The sequence below is a fragment of the Passer domesticus genome, chromosome 3, assembly GCF_036417665.1.
Source record: "Passer domesticus isolate bPasDom1 chromosome 3, bPasDom1.hap1, whole genome shotgun sequence".
Taxonomy (NCBI): domain Eukaryota; kingdom Metazoa; phylum Chordata; class Aves; order Passeriformes; family Passeridae; genus Passer; species Passer domesticus.
Genome location: NC_087476.1, coordinates 61,006,537 through 61,031,546, shown reverse-complemented (window position 1 = coordinate 61,031,546; position 25,010 = coordinate 61,006,537). Strand labels below are relative to the sequence as shown.

At 41.1% G+C, this 25,010-nt stretch overlaps 1 protein-coding gene across 2 annotated transcripts; it reads left to right on the top strand.

The window, feature by feature from the left end:
- Positions 1-51: 51 nt before the first annotated feature.
- TMEM242 (transmembrane protein 242) lies at positions 52-20,928 on the top strand. Of its 2 annotated transcripts, none has more exons than XM_064413413.1 (4): positions 52-250; positions 2,042-2,142; positions 6,780-6,928; positions 19,720-20,928. In XM_064413413.1, exons 1-4 carry the CDS (start codon positions 115-117, stop codon positions 19,721-19,723), a joined length of 390 nt encoding a protein of 129 aa, XP_064269483.1. In that variant the 5' UTR covers positions 52-114; the 3' UTR covers positions 19,724-20,928. The 2 variants fall into 2 exon arrangements, with proteins under 2 accessions (XP_064269483.1, XP_064269482.1); XM_064413412.1 differs by having other exon boundaries at positions 67-250; positions 6,780-6,917.
- Positions 20,929-25,010: the final 4,082 nt, after the last annotated feature.

The window sequence follows — 25,010 nt, the reverse complement described above, 5'->3', positions numbered from 1 at the left end:
GCCGGCGGCGCGGCCGCGGAGGGAAGCGGGAGGCGCGGCGGCTGCGTGTCCCAGCCCAGCTCCCTTTCCTTCCGGGTTGCAGCCGCCTCCTCCTCCTCCTGCCGTGCCCTGGGCATGGGGGCGGCTGCCGGCGGGGCCGCCCATGAGGGGGCTGCGGCCGCAGCGCCGCTGGACCCCGGGCGCGGGCTGTCCCTGCCCCGGGGGGCTGGGAGCTCTGCGGCATCCCAGGACAAGCTCTTCTTGATCAAAGGTGCAGACATCCTTCCTCTCCTGTCCTCCTCCTCCCCCTGCACGGGTCAGGGACGAGCAGCAGCGTGTGCGGCAGGCCTGGGACCGTCCCCAGCCGTGCTCCCCTTGCCGCAGCCGCAGGTCTTGTCCCTCTCTCCCGCCCCTGGGGAAAAGGAGAGACGTTTGGGAGCGGCCTCACCGCGGCTTCTGGGCACAGCGAGGAAGCCCCTGCAGCGCCGGCCGCCCTTCCCCTCGCCCTTGGAGCGGCGGTGCCGCTCGCCCTTGAGCCGCGCTGCCCCGGCGCCGCGGGCCCGGCGGGCGGCACGGGCGCCGAGCGGAGCCGCTGCTGCCCGGCCCGGAGCTCAGCCCTGAGGGCTCCGCGCTGCCGGGCCCCAGGGGCAGGAGCACTGGGGAGAGGCGGCTCGAGGCGGCTCCTGCGGGCTCCAGGCAGCGCTGCGGATTCCCTAAGGGAAGGAGCCGGTGTCCCGGGCTGGATCCGAGCCGGGAGAACCGCGGCCAGGGCAGAGCCAGGGTCTCCGCAGCCGCACACAGCTGCAGGGCGGCGGGCTGGCGGCGCTGTGCGGCTTTACGTTTGTGTTATATTGTCATTGTTGTCCCTAACTCCGGGCTGCTCCCGGTGTCTGCTCGGTCTCCCCGCGCCCCCCGGCGGAGCGGAGGCCGGGGCTCATCCCAGCGCCGGGATGAGCCCGGGGCTTCTCCCGGGCAGAGCCGTCCAGGGGATGGACGTACCTCTGCCAATTATTGTGTCTGAAATTGGGGAAGTGTTGGCTACTTGACCTGGAAATGTAAAACTTAGTGGACTGCATCATTTGGCCAAGGTGCGAAGTCTTTGTGCTTCGGGCAGAGGAGGCACCTTACAGATTTCACTGACACGAGTACAAAAAACTTCCTCATCACAGTAATCAGATCAGTACCTTTTTTAAAAGTGAGACCTAACTTAGCTGTATTTTTGCCTATTTCCTATTCAGACCATTTTAAAATTACCTAACTGGTGTTAGGAAAGGGGAAACAGAATGGGTATCAATACCTGCAAAGGAAGAATGTGTAACCCCCTGAAATGTTTAAATTTTAATATGATTCAGGTTGGTTTCTAAAGTGCAGTGAATCTTAATAACAAACTTTTTTATTAAAAGTGAGTATGTGTGGCTACATGTGCCTTTGGTGCAAGAGCTAGAAAGGATCAAGAGTACCTCAAATGACTTTTGAAACACTGGAAGCACTGAAAAGCAAGGCATGCTTTCTTTCTTGGGATAGCTTTTGCTAGTGTAATTTTCTTTCTTTTATAAATGAAAATAATTCAGTTATTTTTAATTTTTTAAATAGGGCTTTAAAACATAAAGCTGAAGAGCAAGTGTTGCTTATGTAATGGTCTTCAGAGAAACTGGTGGTGGCCATTTGAAATCAGAAGTGATGCAAAAAAACCAATTACATTTCCCATTTAGGGAAGGGTGAGGCATCACCGTAGAACAAGATGATTTTAGTAGGCTGGCTCTGGAATGAGTGGATTGTCAAAGTACTGCAAAAAAAGCATCCTGGGATTTGAATTTTTTTGTGGCTTGAAAATACATACACATGCCATTATTTTCAAAGTGTCTGTTTCACAGAACTAATTCTTTGTCTTGCTATTTTGTCGTACTGAGCTAGCATAAAAAATGTAGACAACTGGGCCTTTCACTTCAGCATGTGCTAACAGATCGTACATTTTCAGATTTTATTTTCTAAACAGGTAGGTTTTTTTTCTTCTCCTTAAGTAACAAAGTCTTGATTTTTATTTTTCAACTTTTCTCGGCAGGTGGAATTTTTCTAGGTACTGTTGCTACAGCAGGAATGATAGCAGGTTTTGGCACTACACTTGCAATGACAAAAAAGAAGAACCCAGACTGGTTCAATAAGGTTTGTTCTTTTAAGCTGTTTTCCAGTAGTGATGCACAGGAAATAAGAATGCATTGAATGCTTTATAGACATGCTGGTATACGTGGAACTTGGCAGAGTCGATGATAAGAGCACCAGATTTAATTGAACTCAGTACAGGCATAGGATTAATTTAAAAATCTTTTCAGAGTTGGCCCTGCTAAATACTTTAGTACTTGAGATTAGCTAAAATATGTAATGCTTACACTGTTTGCTGGAATCATACTTCTGGTTAGTAAAATACAGTTACTGATCTCTTCTAATTCTGTGATGTGAGAACACTTTAGACATGAGCCTGCATCACCTCAGGGATCCAGTTCACCAAGCAGTCTCATAGTGCTGCAGTGAGTCTGGAAGCGAGGTGACTGCAGTGAGGATGGGAATGAGGAGGTAGAAGGTCTGTAAGCTGTGGAATGTGTAAGTGGGATCATTTAGTCAGATTAAAGATCTCCACTCCCATCTCACTGTGTAAAGAGAAGGATGAGAGTGAGCACTGTGGGACTGTGAGATCTCATGGCCAAAATGAATCTGAGCTCAGGCAATTACTAACTGGACCAAGTTGTGCATTCTGAAGAAAAGAACTGCAAAGCAGAGCTGGCAATTGCACCATGTTGGTGTGTTAGCTTGAAACACAGCATGTTTAATTGAAGGACGCTTTTTTCCTCACTAATGCTTTGTTATTGCCAAAAGTGTAAAAAATAGGCCCTTAAAATTGATCAGTCTCATCTCCACCAAGCTTTTAAAATGCAACATGTATTACAGATGCTCTTAGGGAATTAAGAACTGATCAATTTTGTTTATTTTAAAAGCGATGATTCAATAACACATCAAGTTAATTCAATGCATATCAAGAGAAAAAAAATTCTTCCATTGTACTTTATCTAAGAACCTTCATTCCTGATCACTCGTAATCTCCCTTTCTGGTCAAAGAGCATGAGAGCCTGCATTTGCTTTCCTACTTTCCTCTGTAGGCTGCTGTGTCATAACTCATCCATTGCCTTTACAGAAAAGATAAGCATGAGTTTCTTTTTTGAAATAGACAAAATAGAAAAATTCATGAGAAGTTATTTCACAAGCTGTGGAAATACATCGCAATAAAGAAATTGTCTCATTTTTTACCATCTTCTGTTCTCTTGAGCACTGTATTTTTCCAGCTTGCATATATTCCTGGTGTCTGAGCTGTTCTGTTATCAGAGTGAAATTTATCAAGAGTGACATTGCATTGATATCTGAGAATATATATGCTAGAAATGTCATCAAGTGATCTATATGATTTTGATCTTTGCTGAAAACTGTATCTTTGCTATTTGTGCAAAGGAATTACAACAGTTTGCTAGAAAAAAATCTGTGATTTCATGGGCCCCTTGACTTCAGTACTCCAGAGTGTACAAAGATACTTTTTTGTTAAGGTACTTGTCAGTGAGCAGTTTTAAAAAGGAAGGACTAGACTTTGAGAATGGCTTAGCTCTCTTTAGAAGCTCTCTGAGGTACCAATGAGGTTTTGCCTTAGCATTCTTACTTAAATTTATGGTTACTTACTGCAAGTAACTTTTAATAATACATCCTGTATAATAATAACTACAGAAGATTTCACCTTTTTTAGATGTTTAATGCCTGAATATTATTTTTATCCTTGTTAAGGTGAGGCCATAGTTTGAAAGGTACTTTAAGCCAACATCAGCCAGCACTGGTGTTGAAAGAATTAATTCTACCAGCCCTAAGTTTCTGGCATTTTATTCCTGTTCCAGCGAAGCCACCAATACATATGCCATTGGTGATATGGGTTGCTGATATGATCCTGGTTAATTGATGGGGTTTTTTTTGTTAAACTTAAATGCTCAGCTGCAGCAGCCTCCTTTTGAGAAGTGTCCAGTTTTACCAGCATTTATCCAGGTGTTTAATTTCACAATGGATTAGGTCACACAAAAGAGTGAACACACTGAATACAATCAACCAAAGCAGTTGAACACACTTTATTTTAGGCACTGCTTCCTTTTAGACACACTCTGCACACAAAGGGGCAGTTACACAATCAAGGCCTGTGTCTGAATAAAAAAGCAATGATTTTTTTTCCTTCTCCCACTTCCTGTTTATATGTTCCAGAGGAAAACAAAACAACAGCAACCAACAAAATGAAAAAAGCAGCATATATTTGGAAAACAAATCTTTGGAAAACAAATCTGTTAATTCTGCCCTGGTTTTTTTGGCGTATTTTTGGAAAGACTCAATATTGTTTAAAAGCTCATTTTTTAAATAAAAGAATGGTTTTTTTTAAAAATACATAGGAGTAGTTGTGAGAAGAATTTGAACACAGGTTAGTGAATAAAATTCAATTCTCTTAAATTTTTTTTGTTGTTGTCATCTTTTTCTTCCATGCTACCATTGTCCTTTTTGATTTTTTTAACATTTCATTAATCAACTTTCTTGATGCTCTGAACACTGTATCTGATAATCATTTAACCAGCTGTCCTGTTTACAGAAACCCTTATCTGTGTACTTAAGTACCCTGAGGAATCAGCCTGTGACTGAGCCCTGTCTGGCTGCAGTCAATAAAACCAGATCAGTCGTTTCCATTTACCACTATTTTTCTGGGACAATCAAGCATTTAAATAGTAGTTGGTTGGGGTTTTTGCCAGTAGTTTTCACAGATAATGACTCCTATTTACAGATTCTGTGTAGAGGATATTTTTGTCCATTCATTTCCCATCTTCTAAATGGGACCATTTTTTCTCAGTGTTGTTATATATGGTTAGACTATGGAAGCAGGAAAAATGTCAAAAGTAATCAGCATTTCAATACTCAGAGCAGTCTCTACTGAAGGAGTTATAATAGTTCATTATTTGTGGTAAGGAGATAATAGGACCTGATATTACAGCGTGACTAGAGATCTCTGCTGTTTGTGCATGTTTGCTTGCAGAGCATTGTTTTTGTTAACAGCTTCCACTTTGGGATCTCCAAATTGGAATAAGTAAGGGTCAAGATACATTTGGCTTGTGCCCTTTCCAAATTCATGTTTGTCCTTGGGTAGCTATGCCTACAGCTGAATTCCAGGGGAGAGTGCAGTGCTGAGGATTGTCTAAGGATCATGTTAACATTTCAATAAATACAAAGCCAAGAGGAGAAAAACTACTGGTGCTATTTGACCATAGTGGTAGACATTAAGTATGTTTAATTGTATCAAAGAAGAAAGAGAAGCATTTAAAAAGAAGTTAAAAATTTAAAGCTTTTAAAAGCAAGAATACAAAATATTTCCCCCCACTTATTGTCATGAGAAAGAAAGAACAGTTATTTGGCATATTTTAGAGAAAAATGTTTTTGATCCTTCCACAAGTTAATTTTGCTTTTCAGTATTTTAGATTATAAATGAAGGGGTTTTTTTTATAATTTTATGTGTGCAATCTCATTTATGTTACCCCTGAACAATACTTAGTTGTTTTTTTCCAAGATACCCTGTTAAGTAGAACTGTTGAGTTGTGTAAGGACCATCAATGCCAATCTTTAGCAATTACCCTCTGAAATCTGTGTTTGCATGTGAACAATTGAACAGTGATCCCTCAGAGGGGGAAGAAGTCCTCTGAATGGCAGTTGCCACAGTGAGCAGGAGAATTCTGTCTGTGTCACTGCTGCTGTGGCTGCCCAGGTTGAAGCTTTGCTGTACCAGACAGATGCAGTACGGTGGGCACTGTGAGTGAGAGCAGCTGGCTAGCAGGGACTGTGGGCTGCACATGCATTGATGCCACCCAGCAGGTGCCTGGTGCCCCTGGAAGCTGCAGTGTCCATTTGTGTGCTGTGACAGAGAGGCTTCCTTATGGTTGAGACCCAGTCTTGGCCAAGGCTGCATTCTTGGCCTGAGGTGGCTTTTCCAAGTGACAGCATTTTCAAGGTGCTTGTGTTTTCAGGGCACGTCTCATGGCAAACTTCTATGGCAGCAGTATCTTAAAGCCACCTACTCTTGTAGGTGTCTTCTGACAAAAATGAGGAGTGTGGAGACCACTCAGCATTTTCAGTGTTGTTGCTTGGTGAACTCTGCAGGGAAGTGGGTTCAATGTTGTTATTTGCTTTTACAAAACTTTTCCTAATAGTTTCCAGAGCTTCTTCAGAGTTGTAGCCCTCTTAAATTAGTCCCTGGGTCACTGCAATACCCTTTCTGTGTCCAGATGAAATCTGCTCATGTTCTTGCAGGTTCCAGAAGTGCAGATAAAGACCTATAAGGCCATCAGTTGCCCCCCATGAAAAAGCACCAGAATCAATGACATGCAGTGATTATGTTCAGATGTCACTGGCATAAAGTGACTGGTTTAGATTCAGTTTTGTGTTTTGACTGGTGAGATAACTGAGTGTTGGATTCTTGTGCCCATGGAACAACTGACTGGTATTTCTGGGCAATGAAAGTCATCCCCAGCTGGCACCTGTGAAGTCTTTTCCTGATAGGAAAAGCCCCTTTCTTGGCTCTTGAGGTGTGCTGGCAGCCGTAAGATTTTCTGTGGCCACACTAGTGCAACTGACAGGTCAGGAAAAAATCTAAATCACTAACTTTTTTTGTTTGTTTTTATTTTTGGTTGTTTTTTTTTCCCAATTATTGTTCACTTCGTCATGAACTTTTTTATCTTTGGCTCTAGGGAATTACTGCCACAGCTGCACTACCAGAGAGTGGTTCATCACTGGCCTTACGAGCCCTAGGCTGGGGCTCACTCTATGCATGGTGCGGGGTTGGATTGCTGAGTTTTGCCATCTGGAAGGCTCTGGGCGTGCACAGTGTGAGTAGCAAGTATGATCCCCTCAACTCCATATTTTTCCTTGGTAATGCATCGTGGGATGGTATCTCTATACTACTTCAGCCTAAGGATTACACCTTCATTATGTTACATAAGAATTACACCTGAGGAATGACTAACCAGAATGTATGCAAACACGGAAGGTGTTCTTACATCTGCAAAAAATGGCATGCTGTGGGAGGAGACAGTTTAGGGGGAGGAACAGTTTTGTCCTGCTTTCTGTTTATTTTCACAGATGTTTCAGTTACCTCACAAAAGAGCCAGTGTTCTAAATAAGAGACTAAAATAGTAGCTGCTAACTTTGCTTATCGAACTGAAGGCTACCCCCATAATCCTATTTTTAGAGCAATACAGTTATTTGTCCAAGTTCTATTTTTTGCATCAGGGCACAGAGGATGTAAGAAAAACTGAAAGGGAGCCAGCTTGCTTTCTAGAAGCAGCAAGGGGACAGAAGAGTCAGTATCCTGTGCATTAGAATGGTGGTCCTTGATATGTGTCAAGACAAAGAAGCTCGAGAAGCATTTGTACATGCCAGGATACCAGCTACAGCAATTTTCAGTAAATTCATTATGTTCCAGTATTTCACAGTGTTGAATGTGAACACTAAAGTTCATGTGAGCATTTTTGTTTGCCCCATAGTAATGAGCCATCACTTTTAAAGAGTCCCCTGCAGCTATGTTTGGGAGAGCTGTTTGCATCCTCTTTAGAACTAGGAATGAATAGACTTCCTTTACCTTATGTGGCAATTATTTATATATTCAGCAAAGCATATATAAAGGAGAAAGATGGTACTACTATGTTCCTCAGTATTACATTGTGAAGGATAGTAAAATTCTGACTGTAAGCAGTGCAGGTGTTTCATTGAGCAAACAAGAAGGATGCTTCATTTGCATGTAGGAGTACCTCTGCTCCAGCGCTCTCTCAAATCCTTTGCAGAGTTCCTGTGGGATCTTGGTGAATAAAGGACTTGACTTTCACTTGCAGGGTTTGAAGGGGAGTTCCAAGTAAGATTGAATTGTTAAGTGTTTAATGGCTCACGTCATCTGAAAAAGTAAAGTATGAGAAGCCTCAATGGAAAATGAGATGTGATGGGTTGAAGAAGTCACACCAAAAGGAGTAACAGAGCCAGCAGATCTTGACGCAGGATTGGCGTGGCCAATGGGGCATTTCCAGTCCCGGCCGGCCCGCAGCACACCGGGGCAGGCCTGGCTGGGCCGGAGAAGGGGAGCAGAGCTGGTCACTGAGCTTGGAGCAGTGCAGTGCAAGATGTGCTCGGTGCTTTGTGTGCTTTGAACGCTGCCCACGGCAGCCGCGCCCCGCCGTGAGGGCAGTGGGATGTGCAGTGGGTGTCACTGGGTGGCCCTGATCCTTGTGCCACGGCCGGGAATGCCTTGTGAGCGCCCGGCCCGGCAGGAAGCGATGGCGAGCCTCTCCCGCACACCTGGAGGGCAGAACTGAGCCAGACGGGCGCTGCTGCGCCCCAATCTCGTTTGGGTTCTGGGGTCTGTGTTCCTGCCCTCTGGGGGTCTGTGTTCCTGCCCTCTGGGGGTCTGTGTTCCTGCCCTCTGGGGGGGGTCTGTGTTCCTGCCCTCTGGGGTCTGTGTTCCTGCCCTCTGGGGTCTGTGTTCCTGCCCTCTGGGGGGGGTCTGTGTTCCTGCCCTCTGGGGTCTGTGTTCCTGCCCTCTGGGGTCTCTGTTCCTGCCCTCTGGGGGGGTCTCGATTCCTGCCCTCTGGGGGTTTGTGTTCCTGCCCTCTGGGGTCTGCGTTCCTGCCCTCTGGGTCTCTGTTCCTGCCCTCTGGGGGGGTCTCAGTTCCTGCCCTCTGGGTCTGTGTTCCTGCCCTCTGGGGGGGTCTGTGTTCCTGCCCTCTGGGTCTGTGTTCCTGCCCTCTGGGTCTGCGTTCCTGCCCCGTTCCCGCGGCTCCCCCGGGGCCGGGCGCCGCCGCTGCCCCGCAGCGACCCCCGGTGGCGCGGGCCGGAGCTGCAGCGGCAGCGCCGCGGGCCGGCTCATCCCTGATCCCGGGAGCGCCGCTGTGTCCCACGGGCAGCCGGGCTTCAGGCCAGCCGTGCTGCACTGCCGAGCCGTGCTGCCCCACGCACGGCCCAGCAGAGCGGCCGCACTGGCCATCGGTGCCAAAATGCTTCTCATGGTGGGATACATGTTTCCCGTCAGTGTGAATTATTGATGGGACAGTGAGTCATTGATAAAATATGTATTATCCTAAGCTTTGTTGCTGTTTAAATTATCTTGCCATTGCTTTCAAAGTCAGAGATGAAATGAGAAGAGCAAAGTGATAGTTCCTGGATGAGTTGTAATTAATCTGTGTTAGAGGCATGGCTGCTCAGGAGTTTGTGTTGTGGAAGGAAACTGAAGCCACAGTTCAGGATGCCTCATCCTCACACCTTCTGAGACAGCCTGTGTTTGTCCTAGAAGCCAGTTGCTGTTCCTTCCAGGCACTGAGGTGATGCACCAGATTTGGTGATTCTAGATTTTTATTTAATCTTTGTGGTTCATGAGTTCTTAAAACAGAGCTGTGACAGGCCTGCTTCCAGCTCTTAAATGGCTTTATTGTTAAAGGTGGTTCCCTATAGCTTTACAGTCTGCTGCTTTTATGCCAGCATCAAAACCCAGGGGTGAGAGTAAGTAAGTGATCTTTATGCCTTGGTAAGGAATATAAAGGATTTTACGCTGTCTCAGGTTAGGTTGTTAACATTCCCTGATTGCAGTTACTGCTGCTGTAATCTGGTGACAGGCTGATAAGTTATAAATGCTACTAAGTCCCCCTCAACTCTTATTATAACTGAAGAAGTGATGGTTCAATGAGGACTTAGTTAGATAATGGTTTAAGTTATAAAAGCATAAAAGAAATCTTTTTTTAGAGCCTAGGAGATGGTGCTTATATACTTTTATATTGTAATTCTTGCAGAAAATAATCAGGTGTCAGTGATAATCAGACTTTTTAAACTTGCTTCTTGCAATTGCTCGGGAAAATATTTAAATTTCTACCACCTTTGATTGTCTCTGAGCATAGAAACTTTCTGTATTAGTGAGTATTATCGACCAGCAGCACTAGGGCAGTGAGACATTATCAGGCTAAGGACCTGATATCTACAGCCATTCCAGGAATTTTCAGAATCTGGACTGACCCTGGCCTTGCCCCATGGCTTGAATGCCTGCTGGCAGTTGGACTATGTTACTTGCACTGCTAGAATGCTTCTTGAGATTTGTGTCACTCTCAGAAACTGCTGGTCGTGCATTTTGAGACTGCAGTAGTTACACAGATTCATGCCCAGGGAGATTGGGCAACTGGGAGATTGGCTTCCAAAGAGCACTCCTGATCTGAACCTGGATGTACCTGCAGCCTTCCTCTCTGAGGCACCTTACCATGTGGAAAGACACATGCCATGTCAAACCCAAGCTTGAAATAAGTCTGGCTTGAAATAAAACTACACCATTGTTTCCAACAAGTTTATTTGCTCTTGAACAACTTCCACATGGTGGTATTATCTTCCATGGAATTACCTTACTGGTTTTGAGCTTGCAGCGTCCAGAGCATGTAGGTGACCACTCCTGGTGCAGTGGGATGGCTGTTTGCTGGTGCAAAACACAGAAGTATTGAAAGAAATTTTGAAGAAAAGGTTGGTTTTTGCCAATTTATCATTTCTGGTTTATCTTAAAATTGAATAGTAGTTGAAACATCTTATTTCAACATTCTCCATATGAGCTGTTAAATGAAATTTAAAATTTTCAGTTAAATAATAAATTACATTTTACACAGTAAAAATTTTTATAAGTAAAATATTCAAAATGTCTTAAACATGCCATTGTTACAGTTGAACTAAACAAGTATTTTCATTGAAGTTTCCAAAATTTAGCTTTTTTCTTATTTTATTTACCTGTTCTGCTAGTGTTATGATCCACCACATCTTTTTATTACTGGGAAAAATTTTAGTGTCATAGAATCACAGAATAACTAGGGACCACTGGAGGTCATGTAGTCCAATCCGTGTGCCAAGGCAGGGTCACCTACAGCAGGTGACAATTTTCTAGAAGTTTTCTGCAATTCTTTAGAAGTTAACTTTGGAGTTGTAAACCTTTCCTTTAAATTAAACTCACAGCTATAGAGTACTTGGCAGATACTAAAACATACCTACTAATGTCTGATGTTCCTTTTTCTTTTTTTTTAAGCTGCCAGCAATTATGAACCTTCTTTTAAAAGCAGAACAATGCCCTTAGCCTTTGTAGACTGAAGTGTACAACAATTAACAAACAAGATAAATTATGCTTTAAAAGCCTTCTTGTTCTTCATGTCCTCAATAAATTAGGTTTCATTTCCTCAAAAATAAAAGCATTCTCTGTCCCATACGAAAAGGGTTGGGATGATTCATGTGTAGGTTTGTTTGATTCTGACTGTTGCTGTTCTGTGGAAAGCTGGAAACATTTTTCTGTGGAAAAATAGTTAGAAAAATTGCTTAGCAATTTGTGACTAATATAAAATATTAGTTTATCACTTTTATGGTGTCTCCTAATGAAATATCCTGTTTTTCATTGATCTTAACCTTTAAAATATTAAGAGTCTAAAACAATTGCATGGCCATAAAGAGACATCTAAAACAATTAAAAGCAATGCAGAGAATATATGCTTGTTGTGGCTTTGATGGTAAGAACATTTCCTAAGTGAATTGCTTTTCTCCATAAAAAATCTAACCTCTGAATCACCCTTCTAAGCATAAAAATAACATCCCCCTGCTTATGTTGAGAGACACTTGTTATAATTTTGTGAAAGTATAGTCATAGGCACAGTATAAATACAAAAAGAGTGTTGGCTTTAAGGATGGATTAATTTAAAACAGAAGATGAGAGCATGGAGGCATAGTCTTCAAATATGGCATCTGTAAATTGTACTAAGGTTTATAAATCCCAGTGTATGCATATTGCAGTGGCTGAAATTTTTGTTCTATTTCATAAATGAGTAAATGTTGGTATAAAAGCACCATACCGCCTAAAATAATTAGGGTCGTTGTAGAGTAATTCCTAAATATTTTGTTATAAGTTTTTAATTATTGTTGTATTTAATCCTCACAAAAATATTATTTATGAAATTTCTATTCTTTATTGTGCTTGTATCTGATAGCATAATAGAAACTTTCCTTTTCCTTGCTATTTCATGATCACATCTTTCTATAGAAATCAAATCTGCCATTTTTTAAATGCTCTTTTATTCACTCAATGCCTATTTAAACTCAAGCTCTTAGAAGGAAGATGGAGTACTAGTACAAGTTAGCACTTCCTCCCCCTGTTTGTACTGGATTTTTTTCTGCTGCTTATATTGCCTAATTGGTTTGGACAAGACTTGCCTCCACATGTATGTACTGCTAGTATTTTATTCAAGAAGGAAAAAGAATGAAACCAGTGCGTTCACTGTTTACTTGATAAGGCAGCGTGCTTATTCAAGGATTAACATCATAATTTTGTACTGCAGAGCTGCTACAATCTGCTTTATGAATAGGGCCAGCTGTAAGAGAGTATTTCAAGAAATGGAAAGGCTGTGACTGTGGCTGTCTTGAGGAGTTTCACTGTTGTGTCCTGGGAGAATCTCGCAGCTGTTGGCTGCCACCAGCCCTTTGGGAAGCCTGTGGTCTGAAATGCCTCTGTGTCACCCTACCTGGATGAGAGGGTTGATCCCTGTGTTGGCCCCGTGTAGCTGCAAACTGTGCACGTAGGGGTAGAACCTGAATCCAGGCTTCTCTGACAGGTTGAGTTACTTGTGCTACATCTTGTTCCATGGCGTCATCCTGTGTGTTGTGTGGTGTGTGGCCATGGCTGTGGGATGAGACCCCTGCTTGCCTGGTGGCATCTGGCTGTCCCTGCCTGCCTCTGCATGTCACACTGCCCCTGACAGCTTCCTGCTTGGAATTCAGCCCCTGTCAAGGTGATGAAGCTGAAGCCTCACTGAGGAGTTTGGGGTTTTTGGTGGCCCTTTCCCCTGCCTTGAATCTCACTTGGGGATGATATATATAATTAATTCCTGGACATACCAAGGGAAAAAAATTACTCAGGTTGTTCAGCAGACAATTCGTATTTTTGAATTTAATTCAGAAATCCAGATTACAGGACAGAAGTGTTTATAGGGTTGGGGCACTCATCCTGAGATTTTTGGTCCATTAACCAGCTAGCTTTATAAATTTGGATATTTAACTACTTTAAATTTAAAATTATTTCGAGACTAATTTTTCAAATTGCCCAGGGTGACTAAGGGGCAATGACTAATACACCATAATAGACTAATCATGTGGATGTCCTTTCCAGTCACCCAGATTTGAAAGTAAGATTCTGCAGAAATAAATGGCACATTCTTCAGTGATAGCCACATTCCATTTTTCTGCATGGCACAAAAGCCTTTAGTTTAAGACACCTTATACTACAAAAATCGAAGTGTTTCACATTTATTTCTGAAATACCAACATGGGAATGTATAAAAGTGAAACGAACACTCCTGTATTTCTGAGCCTAAGGAAATTCCTTCTTATTTTTCAGAATCCAGTTTACAAAATTACTGTCTCTGTGAATAAAATAATTGAACATAATTATAATTAGCTAACCATGTCCTTTTTTTTTCCTTTTTGTTAAATCCGAAATAATCTAGCCTTAAGCCAGAACAGTTTTACTTTGTTTAGGCTTTTTTTCTGAAATAGCATCTTCTTCCCACTTGGGGATCTAAGTCACAGAAATTAAACCAAAGGGAGGCTTGTAGAACATGTTTGTGATGTAGATCAGCTCTCTTCCCATTTATGAATGAGGAACATATCTTCTGCACTCATAGAAAAGTAATGTGAGGAAAGTATTTCATGTGTTTTATCTCTTCATGTGACCCAATAAGAGGCAGCCTGACCCCTGTGACTTGACAGTTCTCTGTAGTTCGCCAGTAATTCAAGACAGAATATGGAGTAGCTGTGGGAGGCTACTACATACTTAAAATTGTTTGGGAGCTGTGGTAGCTTCACTCTAAACAATAAAGGTCCTCTCCCCCTCTCCCTGTAAAGTTCACTTAGGTTATCTTCATGTTGTTTTTCTTCTAAAAAGCACAGGACATGTTTTACCCACTTACACAGGATTTATAGAGATAAATTTGTGGGAAGATGTGTTTATGTGTTTGTTTAATTTTGGGCACTGCAAATAGCCCTCTGATTTCACCGAGGGTGCTCAAGGTTAGGCACGTGTGTAAGGCTCCATGAGATGGGGATAGTGTGAACTCCTGACTTCTCCAGATGGTTTAACACAATTCTGCTGCTGCTTTTCTCTGTGTAAGCCTGAAATGCTGGAATTAGCAAAGTGGTGCTGAGCAGGGTGCTATGAGAGTACATCGGAAATATTAGGTTGTTTATTGCCAGGATTGATACTCTCAGGGCCATTTTCATGGACTTGTAGTTCTTCATAATCCAAACGTTCATGATGCCTTTTCCAGTGAAGTGCAAGATGTAAGAATGTGAACCAGAGCTCTATTTAACATGTTATTCCAGAGCTGGCACAGAGTGACCCTCAGTGAGTGCCCCGTTTTACGCTGAGAGAAGGACAATCACCTTGAGCTGCCAGGCTGGCTGCTCTGCTCCTCCAGTACTGCAAGGGCTCAGCACTTGTCATTTTCTACAAATAACTTGCTATTTCTGTATGTGGCCCTTGGTAATCATTTGCTAACAAGGGCAACAGCAATCATTTTAAGATTTGGGAAAAGGTGGCAAGAGCAATCCTCACTGATGCTTTTAAATCCAGGGCAGCCTGCCTCATCTTCATGCCTTGTGAAATGGATGGTGGCTGAGGAGAACTGAGGGCATGTACATAGTGCATTCTGCTGCCACTTGATATTCCAGTTCAGGGCATCTAACCTCATTTCACTTGGAAGCTAATGTAAGCAGTTCTTACTGATACGAGTACTAAAATAGGAAACTAATAATTCCTGGAGTCTGCGTTGGCCTATTATGAATGTCAGACATTAAAGAGAACGTTTCTTCGTAAAACTTTCATTCTAGGAATGAAATAGACTCTTTTAGCCCCTCTTCCATTCATTTTAATATGAACGGCCATGTAAGTGCTCTCAGTAATAGTGCTATCCCAATTTTTGTGTGACATTCTGTCAACGATGTACATTAAAAAGAGATTATTAAATGGAAGATGCTTTTAGGTCCCCATATTTTTGCCATCTGAGGCAGGATCATTAGGTTAAGATAAGAAAATAACAGTGATCTGTAGCTATTACAGATTATTTAATGCAGTAAGGTAGATGATACCCTTTTAGAAAGAAGCCTGACAGAGGTAGAACAGTTACTGTAATTTATTTGGCAAGAAAAAACAGCGTAAAACTCTGTAATATCTATGACAAAAAAATAAAATTCACATGAGTGGAATTCACTTCAGAGGGTGGCCTGCAGGAATGGAGCATGCTGGAATGTTAAGAAATGTGTTACAAATTGTTCATGTACCAGTAGGTTCAGGAGCAGTAGTTGAGAGTGGCCTGTGGTACTGAAGGCAGCAGGAGGAGGTAACATTCAGCTTTTAGTGCTTGGTTTACTGCACTATTAATTGGAGGAATTACCACAGTTGAACTGAGTACCCCAGTGCCAGTGTGGCTGACAGTAATGAAGAGGCAGCCGTTGCAGTGAGTTATGCAAAACATTCCAGTGCTTAGTACATAGCACATTACCTCTTGTAATTAAATTAAAGCCTTTTGATTTGAGACCACTGCCATGAGTATTGTGGAATCTGGAGGAAATACGGGAGGAGATTTCCGGGAAAGGAGGAGAGGAGAGGAGAGAAGAGAAGAGAAGAGAAGAGAAGAGACCCCTCCTGTTGCACGTCTGCTGAAAAGAAAAGGCAGGGCAAGACAGATTCCTAATTGCAGCATTTCCCTCATCAAGAAGTGTGTTTGTCCCAAGAGTTAAAGCAAGTAAAGACAAGGTCCCAGTTCTCACCCCTCAAGTGTTCAGTATTAATAGAACATAAAGCTGATTAATCATCTTCACAAGAATCTCACCACACTGCCAGAGGACTGGGTGCTGGTAAGCCCAGTTTGCTGAAGGACTAACTTGAATGTTTAGTGGACAAATTTTACTTTCAGTGCAAGGATACCTTGAAGTTGCAATGGGCCTAGTATGACAGTGTCAACTAAATGCAAGCAAGAACAACCTGGAAGCCAGTGTGAGTTAGTCTGGAGGCCAAATTTAGTTCTAATTGTAAAAGTATATTAGATAGAGTTTGATCAGTCAAGGCCCAGAAGACTGAATTCCATGTCTCTGACTGAAAGAGTCAGATCATTTAGACTGGAAAAGACCTCTAAGATCATAAAGTTCATCCATTAAGAAGTTACAGCCTAAAATGGGGTATTAGAATGGTTTGTAAGCAGGCGCACATTGTCAGTGGGAGAGAAAGGACAGGAAGTTAGGGATGTGATTTTCATGGTTATGAGGGTATCCACCAGTTCTGTGACATCAGAGAATAGTTCTCTTTGAAAGCTTTCTCCATGGTTTAAGATACGTGAGTTTTAGAGGAATGCTGAGTTCAGGGAAGACAGTGACTGGGATTTGGAAGTGCATTTGGGAGAGCACCAAGTACAAATGTGTAAATGAAGGAAGAAACTCGGCAGCTGATGTTATTAGTGGAACAGGAAAGGGGAATGTACCTTGGAGGTCCAGATCAAAGCCCTAATGAAACATTGGACTGGAATGAGAGGGGGGAAATAGGAGTCCGTGACTGGTACTAATTAAGTTGCTTAATGTCTTACTAGTGAGAACTCAAAAACTGTTGTGGAGAGAAATAATCAGGTGCAGTATCTTTTAAGGGCTATAGAAATGAAAACTTCTAGTAAGAGTTAGTAGCTGTGACATTTGTACCAGGAAGAAATTTGCCCCGTTTTAGACTTGCTGTGAAGTCAGGTATTAATGAGGCCCACGCCAGTCACTGCAGAAAATGTCCTTCTTAAAGAGCTGACAGCCTGAAGTGTTACACTGAGAAAGAGCTGACAGCCTGAAGTGGTACTGAGAATACAATGCACAGTAGTGATCAGCTTGGCATCGCGATTTATTGAAATACATCAATGCCCAGGAGTCACAAAGGAGGAAAATCTGTGGAAAAACATAAACATGGTCAAAGTTGTGAATTGCAATGAAAAACTCTTTTTGTGCAGAGCGGGCTTGTGGGAAAGGGCAGGTGGGAGAGGAAGTGGCAAATGAGACACTGAGTCTGGCATCACTTTCAAAGTGGTTTTACAAATAAGCATCAAAGTCTGAGAAGACAAGGTTGAGGAAATTTCTCAGGGAGTCTTAAAAGCAAAAGAAAGACATTGAATATTTCAGATCTGATCCATGTGTTAAGGAAAAATTGCTTTTCCAGGAAATTAGTTGCTTTTACCTGCAGAACATAAATTAATGTTCTGAGGGGACAGAAATCTATCTAATATTCTTAAATCTGCAGCTGCTAGCAGTGTTTCAGTGCTGTCTAAATAAATACCTTCTTTTCTTTCAGAACCAAGTTGTAGTGTTTTATTTCCCAGACAAGACTGCTTCTTGCATTCAAGAATTAGGATTTGGCATGTTAATTATTATGAGGTGGTTGTCAGAATGGAATCACTGCAGATTTCTGAGTTGCTCCACCCTTCATCTTCTTTTTGGAGGCTTTATACAATTACTTTCAGTTTCCCTTTGGTTTTGTGCATCTTCAGTGTAGTAAGAGAGGTGTCTTTTAGAGCTTATGACTGCATCATTCAAATTTATCACTAAGGGAAATTTAAGTCTGAGTTTAGAAGCAGCCAGAAAATCCACATTGCACCAGATCATTAGCTGGTGCTGAGTGTTTTATCTTTGGTTATATCAACAGAGCCACAGCATTTTACATCAGTTTAGTATTTGACCATTCCTGTGTTCCAAACACCCAGATAATACTTAGAGTGAGATGAAAGAGTAGAAGAGTTAAATCACTCTTTAGGAAGCAAAAAATGTTAAGTAAATTGAATGCTTTCCGCCCATCAGTGAGCTGGGATAACTTAATTACATAGGACTGGAAAAAACAGCTAAGCCAAAGCTCCTAAAACATTTCCTACTGTAAATACTTGTATTGAATTGGCAGCAATTGTTTAATGTAATTTGGGCTGTTCCTCTGCGTCAGCTCTGATACTGGTGTTTATTATTCTTGGAAACATTAGCTGTCTATGAGAGCTGCTCAGTTTGAAATGAGAAGCAAAAATGTTAGTTTAGGAACAATTGTGGGTGATAGCCAAGATCTTTAAAAACCAAGAAGGAATACTTAATCAAAACAACTATCTAATCAGAATGAAATATAAAACAGAGAGTGAAGTAGTTTTACTTAGGAACAAAATCAGGAAAAAGAGAAAAGGATAATTTGGCTCTGACTTTTCCTCCTACTTTATATAACATATATTTTTATTTGATTAGCAGTACCCAGGCATTATTACACAAAAACTAGGGTTCTGAAAGGCTTTCATCCATCATAGTTAGCTACTGTCTTACTGGTAATTTATTTGTGAATGGTTTCATTCTTTGTATCAGCTGTAAGTTAAATAATTGTATTCCAGTAGCATGTCTGCAAAGAAGTACCAATTCTTTGTCAGAATTATTCATACACAGAAGGACTTGAAGAGAAAACAACCCAGAGGTATTTGTATAAATACTGATGACCTATAACACACAAAACATAGGCATCTGAGAGTAGATGCCTGTGTGGCTGTTTGGAATATTTAGATTTCCTGGAACCTCTCTGTGGGACATATTGCCTGAGACTGCATTTGCTCTTCAAGAGGTCATTGCATCTAGTGCTTGAATACCACATCCTGTCTTCTCTGTGTGAATGTCATAGATTCTGCCATAGAGCTTCCTAAATATAGCAGTCCAAAACTTCCCCTTGTACATCCTGCTGTTTGTGTAACAGGATTTTCACTGATCTGGTTTTTCCATGCCTATCCTTTAAAAATATATTTTATATGTAAAAATAAATGTAAAACTCCTGGAAGAAAGAAGCTCACTGAGTCTAAATATTCTGATAGAAGTGATTTTTATTTAAATGGATGTTTGGTTCTGGCATTCCAGGACTATTGAATCAGATATTGGTGATAAAATTCTTAGCATAAGTATAAATTATAAATATCATATCTATATAATGTAGAAATACTTCCTCTTCCACAGAATTTTAACAGCAGTGAAAGAAAAGCTTCATCCCATATACTGTTATGAATCTTGTTTTCTGTCCTACTATTCTATACGTTTGAATGAGACTTTGTTTTGTCACCTTTATCCACATGGTGGGATAAACCTAAGCTGTCAGAGCTGAACAGCATTGTTCTTTAGCTCTTGTTTTAAAATACTTGAACAGACTACTGGACCTTTCATCCATTACCAGTGTAGAAAAAGGCACTGTAGTCAAAATAGGGGCACATTCCATGGAGGTAATTTTCCTCCAAACAAAAATATTTTAAGTGTGTGTGTGTGTATAATAATTCATGTAACAGCAGTGGATCATTCGGGCAAGCACTCCAAATGAGGCACCCCAGTGTGGTGCATTAGAAGAGGTGATTGTTGTGGGTCCCTTAATGCTTTTTTTCACTTTGCTAATTGAACGAACATAATCAGGGGGAAGTCCTACTTTTCTATTATTTTAGAAGCTTTTTACTTATTCTTTACCTCACACAGATTGTTTTGTGGGATAAGCCTGGGGTACATAGTGCTACTTTATTTGTTCCTTAGTAGCAGTTAACTGATTTTATTTTAAAATCTCTTTTATAGATGAAAGAATTCCAAAGTAAGATGCAGTCAATTTTTCCAGCAATTCCTAAAAATAGTGAATCCAGTGTTGAATGGGAAAACTTACTTAAATCCAAGTGAAAGACTCAGAGCCATTTGAAGATACCTCTTCCAGCAAGAACAGGAGTGGAGTGGAAGTAGCAGAAGTGTTCCCTCTGGAAAAACAATGAAGACTCGGATTGAGCAAGTTACTGACTGAGTGGACTGAATCTGGGAATGCCAGTTAACATCCAGGAGGAAGGGATTTCAAACCAAACCAACCCAAACCAATTTATACTGTACTTTTCAGCATGTTTGGTTTAGTTGATTCATGAGAAAATGAACCCTCCAAGATAAGCTGGATTCATCTGGAAAAAAGACTTTTTCGAAGACTTAGAGAAGAAATTAATCTTGATTAGTAAATGTATTAATATAATCCCAATAGACTCCTGTCCCATCCTGCGTTTCAAGAAGAATTTTATTAAATTTCTCTAGGAAATAAGAACAGTACTTTCAGTGACTTGTCCTGTTAGGAATATAACCATCAAGTCAATCAGAACAGATCTCTTGCTGAGCCTGAGAGTAAAGCATATAGTACACTCTTCAAAAATAAAGGACACATTTGAATTTACAACAGAGAAAGTATCTAAATAATTTTTATATGTCTGAAGAGTAAGTTTAAAACCCAATATGCAAGTCATGATCTATGAGCTCCTCTGCAGAACATCAGAAGAGATCTCTACAAAGTTCACTGTTTTCTCAGTATTAACTTTTTAAAATTGGATCCCACAATAATGAATCTGATTGTGTATATAAATGTGTCTACTATATTTGTATATCAATTGAAATAGTAAGTGAAAGAGATATAAAATAGTGAGACACCCAGTCAGGCCTACGCACATGTTTTCAGCTAAGAAAGTGTATGGGCAGGGCTAATTTTGTGTGTCCCAGTCGTTTCTGTGGCTCTTCTACCAGGAGAAGCAATGTGACATTTTCCACACTGCAGTAATCTCATGAAGTGTGGGAGTAAACTAGAAAGGGTAATGTCGTCCTCAAATGTGTTTGCAGAACTGAAGATATGTAGAACTGCAGAAATAAAAAAAAGTGCCACCAGTGAACTGTCTTTTGTTACTCAGTTATCACATTTTCTTATTAATTGCACGAAGTCCAGTTAGTCAGTTGTCAGATTTAATAAAGTCCTTTTAAAACTTGTCTTTTGTGATTTAAGTCTTTATATTCCTAGGAAAGAACATAAAAAAGCTTTAAATGTCAGATGAATAATACAGAAATATAGTTTTCCTATGAAACATGACACTAAAATAATACCTTTAAACAATTAAAGTGTAATAGTTGACATCTTTTCCAGAGCTTGATGCTTGTAATTCAATATTAAATATTTTGTGTATTTGAATACTGCCATCACACATTAAAAATTGTACTGTTTTTATATTTTTATTATAGTTTCATGTGAGTGGTAATACCTGTTTTGGCTACATTTAAGCATATTAGTGCTGACTTAAGTTTAACTAGCAGCTGTGTCATTATAGCTGGTCAGATACTGAAGTGGACTAAATAAATTTGCATGATGTCCTTAGGATTACTTTTAGATTCTAAGGTGGGATTTGGGTCATCTTTATCTGGGTTAAGTAGCTCACCTGAATCAGTCATTCAAAGTGCCTTGCATATTCAGTGGAGCAAGGCTGGCCAGAGGGTGGCTTGCTCTGTCCTGAAGTGAGTGGCTGTCCCTGAAATTGTACAAAGCATGGGATCTGTCCTGCCTGCTGGCTGCCTTTGGAGAGAGCTGTCCTACCCTTGCTTACCCCCAACAGCACGGTGACTGCATGTGGACACAGTTCAGGAGAAACTCAGAAGGAAAATGAGTGGTCTTCTGGATTTCAGAGCTCTGAGGATTAGGTAGGTGTGGGTCGTGGCACAAGAGAACTCTCCCTTCTGGAAATGGTTAGCTACTGGATCAGTGCAACTGTATTATTAAAAAAAAAATCCATAGGACAGATCAGATGAATTAAATCTGGGGGTACCCAGTAACAAGGACACAGCTTTGAAGAGCAAAAGATGCTTCGGTGAAATATACAGACAAATCTTTAAAACAGAATCACGTTTACAGGGCAAGTACAGATGATAACATAAATCCATGTTGAGGTGTAAGGCTGAACGTTAAACATGTTTCAAAGAGAGAGGAATTTGTAGCTTGTCGTATTCCAAACTTTATTCTGTGCTTTTGGCTGGAAATGGATTTTCTCTAGATAAGGGTTTGTGTAGAAGAGTGCAAGCATAAGTCAAGTCTCAGCTGACATGAAAAACACGGGAGATCTTGGATATTTGTTACTGCACTGTGCAGCTCTCTTCACTCGGTGAACATTCTGCTGGTTTTGTGATGGGTCATTTTTTCTTTCTATGAAACTAATTGTCAAAGAGTTACTGGAAACCACAACAAAAAGGTGAACAAATAGAGGGAAAAGTACTTAGTATACCAATAGCTGCTAGATACCATAGTGTATGTAAACTGAGGAAATAAAATTAGGCAAAAAACAACAATAGACAGAAAATAGACACTAAAAAAAACTAACAATTTTCAAAAGTTAAATACTAGAAGTAGACATTGGTGAAAAAAAAGTTAGTGGGTCAGTGTCCCCCTCAATTGCTTTCTTTTATTTAAAAATGGCTTACTCTCCTTCTCTTTCGAGAAAGTGTAAGAACAAACTAAAGTTTACTTTCATCATCAACTTTTCCTGTGCAAAAAGTTACACTGAAGTAAGGTGATGTTTGCAACACTGTTACTCAGTGTGTGTAATGTAGAATAGCCACAGTGAGTTCAAATTGTTTCAAGTTACCCTTCGCCTGGTCTCTCTTACATTTCCGCTGATTTTTCTCAACTCTCTGGTCACATTTATTTATAGGAATAACAGAGGGCATGTATCTTCTTAAAATTAACCTGTAGGCTAATGCTTAACAATCCATGAGCTTCCTCCCTACTCCTGTGTTGCTTAGAAGCAAAAAGAAAAATAGGAAAACAAACGATGATGGGAAAAGATCAGGAGCCTGCCCATCTCTGCTGTGCTTGTGATTACAGAGGGAGCTCCCACAGTACCATCAGCCCTCAAGTCACTAACAGTGTATTTGCTCTAGAAGGCAGCAAATTAAAACAAACTAGGAATGTTTGTTTAAATTGGTCCACTGCCTGATCTGGCAAAAAAAAAAAATCTCAGGGGTTTTGCTGTGATTTTTGTCATCTATGGCATCTACTGACTTAAACCAGGCTCCTAAGAGCTCATTTTTTCAGAAAATTCAGGTCACCTAACATGCACACAGAACGGAGTAGCCTTCAATATTTAGGCTGTCAGTCAAGACTCTCCAGAGAGTTACATGCCTGAAATGCAATTAAGGATGAAGAGCTGAATCAACACTGCAAGAATCTGGGCTGGTGGTTGAAGAATTTCTAGATGTTTCAAACCTGATAGGTCAGAAAACAATCCCATCTGGGCAAATGGTCTGTTTTAGCAATTGGGATTAAGCTGACAGAAGTTTTCTGTAATTTGTCTATTTCTTTCATTGTGTGGACATATTGTTAAATTAGTTAATGGGAAGAAAAAATGTTTAACAGCTAATGTGATCCTTTATGTGGCATGCCATCTGTGTATTGTGTGCTCAATGTCACTGGCTGTGAGAGAGAGGAAATCATAAAAGAATTTTGGCCTTGTCTTCTTTACTGTCATTATCTTGGGTAAGTATGATAAATAATCATATTTATGTTCTGGAGCATATACAATTTAAATCAACCTATTGACCAGGAAGACATTCTTCACAGACTTTGGAAGGCACAAAAAAAGATATCATCTCACCATAAGCAATCCATTTCATGGGTGCTGATCACTAGAAATCTAGAATGGAGTGAACAAGACAAGTTATTTTTCCTTTCACATTTAAATAAAACTATTTGCAGAGGCATTAGTCAGGCATATTTGAGGGCTAATCCTGAGGTTCTGGAAGGGAACAAATCCGATTTTGTAGCCTGTTATGTAGATAGTTTAAGAAATTTTTAATTCTTCATGTCCCAAAATCATCAATTTTATTTAATTGGACACGTGTTTCTGTGAACGACTTTTTGCTATTAATTGGAGCTTCAAGAGAATCTGTTCAGTTATTCATCAGCCTGACAAGTGTGGATCCTGCTCTCCTTCCAATCTGAGCTGTTACTCTGATCATCAGCAGAGCAGGGAGGAGGTAGCTGACAATGAGCAATTTGAGTTTGGGTGCAGTTCCTGCTCTGTGGCTGCAGCTCTCACCCTGGCTCGCCCGCACTCACCTGCCAGTGCAAGGCTTTCCTGTCCCGAGGATGGAGGGCAGCACTCACTCACTCACTCACTCACTCACTCACTCACTCACTCACTCACTCCAAAGAGTTTGAGCAGTTGCCAATTGCTCTGCAGCACAGCCCTCTCAGCCACAGGAAAATTTCCCAGACTAAAACTCTGTTGCCATATGTATGGTTTAGGAATGTGCAGGGACAGCATCTGCCTCATTAGCTCCTGCTGAAGCTGTTTCATTGAATGTAAATAACACAATGGTTGCTACATTGGAGAGAAACAGAAAAAACCTGAAGAGCTGACTGACAATTTTGTGGTCAAGCTATTCACTTGGGATAGGAAAGGGTGAAGTTCAAGAATATCTAACATAAAGGGGGAACAGTTTTGACAGCGGAGAGGGATGCCGCCTGTGTCAGATATGCCCCAGGATAGCCTCCTGGGACATGAAGACCTATTTCAAATTCAACGCTTTCTGCTTTGCTCTTCCTTAAAAAAACCCCAAAAAGCCAGCTCAGAATGGGAACATTTACTTTCATGGTTGGTTGGATTTTTCCAGTAGAGAAACATTTTCTGTATTCTTCCCTAGAAGAAACATTTTCACCACAAGACTGAACTTACTTTTATCGTGCACCACTGGACTTGATTTGCATTTGTCTTTTCTGTAAGGCCTCTGGAGTTCTTGCAAGCAATAGCAACTGATTAAACTCTATTCCTGATTCCTATCCTTCCCCTTGGCTGTTGGACTATGACTTAAAATTGATAAAATGTACTGGACAGGTTATTGTTCTCTACTCTGCTTGGCTACGCAGCTTATTTATTATTTGGTGCGACTTATCTCAAGAGTACTGTGGAGATGATTTGCAGAAAGTCTGGGATTCACTCATATATCGTGGTCTGGTTCATTGCTTTCATACGCTGTTGTTCTACAGAGACATATGTAGATCCATACCAGTTCTTTATTACTTTTCC